At 34.7% G+C, this 9,059-nt stretch overlaps 1 protein-coding gene across 1 annotated transcript; it reads right to left on the minus strand.

Annotated features, from left to right (window-relative positions):
* Positions 1 to 3,282: 3,282 nt before the first annotated feature.
* On the minus strand, positions 3,283 to 8,750 carry LOC143682678 (beta-defensin 110-like). Its single transcript, XM_077159228.1, has 2 exons — positions 8,693 to 8,750; positions 3,283 to 3,431 (listed from the first exon to the last, which is right to left on the minus strand). Exons 1-2 carry the CDS (start codon positions 8,748 to 8,750, stop codon positions 3,283 to 3,285), a joined length of 207 nt encoding a protein of 68 aa, XP_077015343.1.
* Positions 8,751 to 9,059: the final 309 nt, after the last annotated feature.

Below are 9,059 nucleotides of genomic sequence, written 5' to 3' on the forward strand. Positions count from 1 at the left end.
ATCTACAAGGATATGGCTCTACAAAGAGATGGAATATTACCTGTTTTGTTTATCAATGTGTCCCAAACTTATTGTTCTATGACTGACACATAGGAGGTGCTCAGTGAGTATTTCTTCCATGGGTAAATAAAAGAGGGAGAGGATATTGAATGCAATGTCTAGCTTATGTACTGACAGAATTTTCAATTGATGTTGATCCCTTGGGAGCAGGTCCCATAACTTATCTTTGAATTCTATCAAATTAGATAGTACTTAAAGCATAGTTTGTGCTCAACACATATCAGTTCCTTAAGACAGGAGTTGTCATTTTTTTAATCTCCAAATCCAAAACTTGTGACATTGTGCCTGGGAAGAAGTAAACCATTAATGAAATGCTGCCTAAACAAATAAATTGCTAATTAGAATTGAATTTTGTTCTTGCTCAAGGATGTTGAAATCAAATAAATCCTGAAAAATGTTGGCTTTGAATGCCTGGTATTATATAGGATTCTTATTCTCTACCTTCCTTATCTTGTGCTGCAATTTGAACAGTTTGATGTTGTTATACCTAAATATCTCTTTCCAATATAATGCTTTTAATTCATGTCAATATTGAACTACGAAATAAGAGCAAAAACATCCAACATATGTTCTCCATTTCATCAGGGTCACTGCTAATTGAGACCCCAAAAGGAGAAGTAAAGAGAAATACCTTATAAAACATTAATTTATATCTAGGTAAAGGGAGGGCAAAGTATGAAACTTTCCGTTTGAGGAACTATTTTAACATTGCTAACTGTTTCGTCAAACATATACTGAAAGTTATAGTATATAAGCAAGAAAGTTGCCTGGAAGATCTTCCCATTTATATATCTGCCTTTTTTTTCCCCTTTCATTTCGTTATTTTGTCAATTAATTACAATGCTAGATACATGTAGATTCTGGAAGCAATAAGAATAACTAAATATTACATCTATCCCCTCAAGCCCACAGATTGTAGAACTTCCTGAAAGGGGCTTCTAGAATCTTCAGTTGAAAGACTTCTTAAAGGGAGGATACGAATTTCATAGTTGTTCTATATACTACATTTATACTCTTGTCAAATTTGGTGCATTTGGGTTTGGGGGCAGTGCTTAGTTTGTTGAATTGAATGCACACTGTATGACTCAGAAATTTTGATGGTTTTGGTTTCCCTGATCACGGAAGTCTTCCAGTAGTCTAACTGCAGGCTAGCTCATGTGCAGAGATGCCTCAGTGTCAGTGTCTTCTAGAAGTCCTCAGATAAGCTAACGCTTTTCAGGAACCACTAAAAATGCCAATTCTTAATTTCCCCATGTTAATGGTATATTCACGTCCTTAATTCCACTTTACAGGTCTTGATGCTACAATGATGGTTCAGGCCCTGGATATGTTGGATAAAAACTAAACTTTCTTCTCAAGTATTTCATTTTACTTATCTGCTCATAGGCATCACATCACTGAGATATGTGTTGCCCTAAAGTAAGACCTTTTTTTCCCCCTAGGGCCATTATTGTACCCACTCCAGCCCATATGGGATAGTATCTGATCATTTTAAATGGATGTTTGCGCTCATAAAACACAGAAAATGCTATTTACTAGCTTAAAACAGTACTGATTTTTAAATCGTGTTTCAATTAGCATTTTTAAATTTCTATGAGAATGCATATTCAACTTTATAAATCAGTGGTTCTCATCTGGGGGTGATTGTGCTCCACCAGGTTATATTTGGCAATGTGTGCAAATATTTTCGATTGAGTGGGGAGGTGGCATGCTATTGGCGTCCAGTGGCTAGTAGTCAAGATGATGCAAACTTTCAGTAACACACAGGAGAGCCCCTCAGCAACAAAGAATTATCTGGCCCAAAATATGAAAAGTGCCTAGACTGAGAAACCCTGTTATAAATGAACATTGTAAAAATATTTTTGAAAATATTTTATGTCAAAGTACCCTATTAAGAAAAATCTATTTTAAGTTATTAAAATGTGTGAAAAATAATGCATATAAGGCTCCAATGTGTGTTCAGCCAAGAATTGTTTCATAATAGAAATCCGTATGTTTATTAAAATGGAGCAATAAAAATTAAACAGCATTTTGTGATAGAAATACATCTAGCAATTGTACCTAAAGAGGGAAAAGTTATTTTCCCATGCATGTTACTCTTTTAGATAATCCTTAGTACATACTATGTACACATAGGCCTTTAGACTTAATATCTAGTTTGAAAAGTAGACTAGATCCACAGGGATTTCATAACAAAAGATGAAGAAAATAGTTTGTCCCTGGAAATTCTTTGGTTTCTCATCTCTTCCCTGAATACAGATTTAGTCTTGGCTCATATGTAAGGGGGGGGGTAGCTTTTAATTGTTTTATTATTTTATTATAGTATTGGTAGTTACTTTCTAAAATGAAATTTGAATTAATATACATTGCTAAAATCATAAAAACCAAAGAATTTGCATGATACAGATGTGTAATTGAGAGTTGTGAGAAAGAATACTGGAGGTTCTCTGAGAAAGAGTGGAGCTTATAAGTTGAAGGTTACTGCTCCTTCCTCTTGTCATGTATTTTCTCAGACAGGGTCATCTTTCAGGATGGAGGAGCTGCGTATTAGGCACAGTTTCTGGTTTCTTTGGTCAAAATAATTAATTATGTATGTTTTCTTCTCCATCTTTAACTTGTTCTCTTCTGTTTTTTTACTCTCTTCTATTTCTTGGTGCATGTTTTCTCTATTAAATAAAAATAGAAATTGGAGTGGCTTACAATTTTCCTCTGCTTTTCTGTTCTTATATTCCTGTTGTTCTTTCATCAGCTGTCTCCCTCATGAGGAGAAGCTTCTCCATCCATGCCTGGTCTCCCAAACCTAGTGGATGCATATTGTTTTCCACAGAGTAATCCATAGAGCAGTGACTAGTAATAAAATCACATTTCTATTGGAGACTGCTTGAATCTCAGATTATGCTTCTCCCATTTTTTTTGAACTATGGTTTCCTACCACATTATGTCAACTAATTATATGACTCTGAGTCATTTCTGTGAAAATCCATAGAAAAAATTTCATTTAAATCTGGTACCAAGGGATTAGGAGAGAAATGCAATGTAAAGGCACCAGTTATGTGTGTGACATAGAACCACTTTGGAATGGTTCAAGAGGTAATGTTAAATTTTATTTAACTCTTTAAGTGTTACAGAGATACACAGGCTTTGAAGGATGTGCTGCTAAGTCTTAGTAACACTGGTGTTCTTTCCTTGGAGTATGTGTCTGTATCTTTTCTTCTGTCATTCTTATTTCTGCAAGCAGCAGTGAGTTGCAGGTCTCATGCAGTAGGCAATCCTAACTTCATTTTCATGGCACTCAAGTTTACATCGACCATTACCCCTTATGCAATCTCTCCTCAAATCCACGCTACCATATTGAGGATATTTCTTTTTGGCTGTAAGAAGGAAATAATAATCGGAATTAGCAATCTAGCTATGACATTTCCAGGTTTTAAAGGGAGAACCCCCAAGAAGAAAAACTAGTAGAATGGATCAAAAGGAAAGACCTCTCCTTAATTTATGATTATGAAAATCTTCACTTACTAGGGGAAGTTTAAACAACTTTACTGTCCCTTGGTGCAAGGTAAATCCCAGAAATCAGAAAGTGTTTTGGACTTAAGCTGGATGTACAAGCTTATGTCTTTATAAGTGATTGGACAGTGAATTAAACATGAATGCCAAAATCAACAGTAAAAAATAAAGTGCTCAGAATCTATCTCTGTTATGCTCGGTCTTTAGAATTATCTAGATGCATTTGGGCTGTCCCCTTTCTTCTTTCACAAACATTGTTTAGACATGCTGTGCTTTTATGAATTCTTTTCTTCAAAAGATTTTCATTGCAGCTTAATGTTAGGTTTTTAAAATGTTTAGTGATAGGTTAAAAAAATGTTTAGCAATAGGTTATGTTTGGTAACATCTCTGAATTTCTACAACTCCCATTGATGTTTTGAGATTTATTCCTCTAAAGAAAAGTTTAGACAGACATGTGTGTGATGCTAGCACTGGTTAAAGCAAAAAATGGAATTGACTGAAAGGTCTGGCCACTGTTGGACACTATGTGATCCAGTGCTATCTTTTCTTTCACAACAAAAATTCTGAAATAATAGCCACTTAAGAAGCATTTATCCTAATTTATGTTTGTGCTATCAGTCTTCTGAGTTAGGGAATCAGCAAATAAGTATTACAGGGTCAAATGCAGCCCACAATCTGTTTTTGTAAATAAACTATTGACACAGAACCACAAACGTTTATTTACATATTGCCTTCACTGCTTCTATACTATGAGGACACAGTTGAGATCATATGATTCAGAAAACCAAAAGTATTTATTGTCTGGCTCAACTTCAGAAAAAATTTGCCAATGCCTGCTTCTGACTCATTTTCTCATCAATTATGGAAGAATGAGTGAGTAGTTTGTAGTTGTCATCGTGAGGACTTTCTGACAATATTGGAAAAACTGTCGTGTAGAAGAAGGCATTTTTGATTTCCATGTTCAAAAGAGCAGAACTAACAGTTTGCACATTTTAAGAAATACAGAATTTGGCAAAATACAGCAAATGACTTTGTAACTATCAAAGCTTTAAGAGAAGCTGCATGTTTGTACTGTAACTTGGAGATAAATTCTCAGTGTAAGTTTATTATTTAGGAGAGCTGGAGATACTGGGTGGGAGGAGGTTCAGGGGAGCTTGAGGTTGCTGAGTTGTAAGATTCCTTTGAGGTCAAAGATTCTTTGATTATCTATTTCAAATTATGATGTGATCCCTGTGTTTTCAGAAGTCCATTTTTTGGACTCTATTTTTATATATGTATCGCCTTTGATAAGTCATCAACCTCCTCATATGGTGAGATTAGGGGAACCATTATGGAAGAAGTCTAAATTTGTCAAGTTGCTGACCAAAAGGCAGACTCAAATCTTTTAATACATTAGTAATGTGAAAGCAAATAAATTTTGCCATTGGTTTCTGCCATTAATTAGGATTTGATGTTCCAATTAGTCCCTTTAAAAGCCAGATCCTTCCAATTAGACAGTCTGTCGACATTCCAGCAGCTGAGAAGTGTAAATGGTGGTATCTATTATTGAATTCATGAACTCATAGCTACATTACCATGTTGCTGGCCTAGATAACATATAGAACCTACCTCTCCCATTAACATTACTTCTCAACTCACTACATCACTGAAGCAATACCAAATGTGATATAAATAAAGAAAAAAAGCACTCAAGTAAAACAGTTAATAATACAGTATAAAAGTTAACTTTTAAATATCATTACTTATTTGGCAATATCTGGGGAGTTACTGTTTTCAAACCTATCTGCAATTTCCTCTTAGCAGAACCCTGAATTATATTCCCTTTAGCCAAGAGCTCTGTCACATTTGACTATTGTCCCATATTCCCCTTTGAAATGATCTCACTCCTTTCCTTGTATTTCACCTCTCTAAAGTGTTCTTGTCTTCTTTATCCTCATTCTGACCTCTAAATGTGAGTGTCCCCCCAGTCTGTGTCTTTGGGGACCACCAACATTCATCTTTGTACACATCCATTTACTTATTCAGCTAATATCTATTATCTATTCTAGTCAAGCTCTATGACAGTTTCTAGAGTAGGGTTTCTCATCCTGGGCACTTAGACATTTTTGGTGGATAATCCATGATTATGGGAGCTGTCCTGTGCATTGTAGTAGGTTTATAGTATCTCTGGCCTGTATGTACAACATGCTAATGGCCCCAGTTCTTATAAACAAAAAGGTCTTCAAACATTGCCTATTGTTCTTAAGAGGAGTCAAATACCCCCTCCCCCACTGTTCAAGTGATACTATCATAAGCCAAGCACATATTGTGGTGCAAACTGTTTAAATACAATCTTCTCTCTGAAGTCTCTGTTGACCACTTGAGAAAGTAATCCCTTCTTCCATTGTTCTATCACAACACTTCATATGTATCACTCATCTGACATTTGACTTACTAGGAATTTCTTTAAATAATATGAAGATTCATATGCATTGTCTAAACTAGAACTGGACAAGATGTTTTCAAAAATAAATCTTCAACCCACAATTTACTTTTATTTTCACTCCCCTGCTATTTTACTCCTTAGACCACCACTATATTTCCTTGGAATTGGGAAAGCAAAAACATGGCTACCCTTTCATTACCACACCATGCTGTCTTATATAGAAGGTACATGATGGATTTAAAGAAAAGTGATGTTTGACAATGATTTTTTATATTTGGTTGATAAAGTGAAAGAAAAAGGAAGGTGAAGTGCAATCACCTTTGCTAAATATTTTTCAGAATTAAAAGAAAGCAAAATTAAACTTGAATGGAAATTTCCATACATAGAAAATTTACGAATCTTGTCTGAATATCTTTTCATTAGTAACTGTCTGACTGGGAAGGGAGTGATTTCTCTACCTCAATTTTGAGTCAGAACTTTTATCATCTAGAAAACTGGATATGGGGTGTCAAAATAACTGTGGGATTAGGAAAAAGTCATACATATGAGATTTATTTTCATTCAGTTTAGTTTAAACACTGGGTTGGCGAACTATAATATGAAATTATTTATTGAATTTATTGTTTATTGAATTGTAATTGAAACTCTAATTGTTTATTTTTTTTAAATCCCCAATTCCAAATCACATCTTCCCTAGTTTTGCAGAGAAAATAGGTATCTTGATATATTATTTCTACTTTGAGTTTTTATGGCCAGTAATTGTGTTCTCTGGAGGTTTGGCTATGTTTGATATAAAAGGACAGTGGCATCACTTTGAAAATATAAAAAATACGTATAAAAAGATAATAGCATTGATGTCTTAATCTTCATCTTTGGCTTTTAAGTCCTCCAAGTAGCTTAGGATTCCCAATTTTACAGAGCACATGATTTTTATGTTAATTGAGTGAATGTGCAAATGACTTTAGTTATTAGTAAAGCACCTGATATGGCTGTTATAAGGAGAAAATAAGTTACTTTTTAAAATCTTAACATAGTAACTTAAGAACATTAGTTATTGTTGAAATTTTAAAAAGGAAAATATTTACTAAAAGTTGAAAACTACATGAAATTACATAGCATTTCTTTTTGGCCCTTCTACATGCTGGAAAAAATCCAGAGATCCTTTTCTAAGAATTCTATGATGGAGCGGGAGTAAGTTATTCTCTTGGTTAAAGGAATTACGTTACTTTGATACATTATTGATGATTGTTCCCTTGGTAGAGTTTCATCCCTTTGCATCCTTTAAATGATAATTTATCATATTTAGTGTACATATTTTTAGGTGGTCATGATTGGGTTCAGTAATATTCACAATGAGAGAATAAATTAACCTATTCTTTTAGGCCTCTCCTATAATTTCTGTTGGGCCTAAATTTTTATGGCCAGGAAAAATCAGCCAGCTGCTAAAAATGACTATAGTCAATGGTCTCTCCATCTCCAGAAGTTATTATTCTATTTCTATATGAGTGATACTTACACATTAATTCAGAAGACACTACTATTATATACCTGATATGAAAACATAGTCTTCAGGGGGGGAAAGCTATAAAAATATAGCTCATGTACAGAGTGTTATATTCAACATACACGTGATCTATAGCACTCAAAGAGGGAAAAGTAGTTACCAAAAATGCTTAAAAGAAGACCATTAATGGGCATGATTGCTTGTAGTGCCAAGAACAAAATATTAAGGAAGTGTTCTTACTACTTATCTAGGATGAAGGTTAGGAAGGGAAAGGGAGGAGGCAGTTACCCCAAGCCAAGCCCAGGACCGGATTTTTGAGCCTCCCAATCTCCCCAGTTCTGCAAGAAGGGGGTAGAGAAATGCGCAAAGGTCTTGGGATCTGATCTAGAAACAGCCAAAGAGAAAAGGCTGTCTCTGGGTCCCTGCCTTCCTGCTCCCTTTTCCAGGGCAGTCTCCCCTCCAGCACTCTACTTCCTCCTCTCCAGTAAAACACCCTTGCACAATTTTGTTTTGTTTTCCTTATAGTACTTGTACAATTCAGTTTTGTTTCTTTATAGCACTTGACTAGAAATTATCTTGTGTTTGTTTATTTATTCAGTCTCCTAGGTCTTAAGCATGCACCTCCTTGCCAAAATAGAAAAGAAAAGAAAATATAGTCCCTTGGCACAGGCTACATGCAGAGGAGGAAAAGACGAGTAGGTTTCTCTGTAACACTGAGTCATCTATCCCTTAACTCTACATGGTGCAAAAGAATATTTTCCCCCTGTCAAGATAGAATAGATTCTAAACAACTGTTGCTGGATGAAAGTCATGGGACTAATATAATGATCTCATATCCTTTCTTTTAAACTTCTTATTTTGAAATAATTTTAGATTATTACAAAGATAATAAAGTCCCGTATTCTCTTTAACCAGCTTCCCCTGGTGTTAAAATCTCACATAATATACTGCATCTATTGAATCTAAGAAATTAACATTGGTGCAGTATGATTAATAAGCTGCGGACTTTATTGATATTTCCCCAGCTTTCCCACTATTACCCTTTTCTGTTTCAGGGCCTGATTCAGAACTACATCACATTTAGTATAATGATCTTTTGATCCCTATAGTATTGTCATACTTTTAACAGGTAACAATTATCTGATGTCTCCCCAAATTCAATAGTATAAATAACCTCATAAACATTACCATGTTACCTGATAGAATTGTGACCCCAAAGAAGAGCAGAATAAAGAAAAAAAGGTGAATCTTCATGGTAAAGAGTTTCTTAGGAAAAAAGTGTCAACAGATCTTCCTTCTCAAGTCAGATGTTTTGAAATAAGGTAACACAGTACCCTTTTATTTATAGGTTTTCTTGGGAAGTGGTTTTAACTACTGAGGCTTATCAGACTGAGAACATTTCTATGCATGGTTGAATAGTGCCACGTTCAAAGAAATGATGGTCACAATGGACATTTTTCATTTCATCTTCAGATTGCTTATTACTAGTATATAGAAACATTAATGAATTTTATATGTTCATCTTGTACCCTGCTACTTTGCTGAATTAGTTTATTATCTCTA

Source organism: Tamandua tetradactyla, chromosome 5 (genome assembly GCF_023851605.1).
Source record: "Tamandua tetradactyla isolate mTamTet1 chromosome 5, mTamTet1.pri, whole genome shotgun sequence".
NCBI lineage: Eukaryota > Metazoa > Chordata > Mammalia > Pilosa > Myrmecophagidae > Tamandua > Tamandua tetradactyla.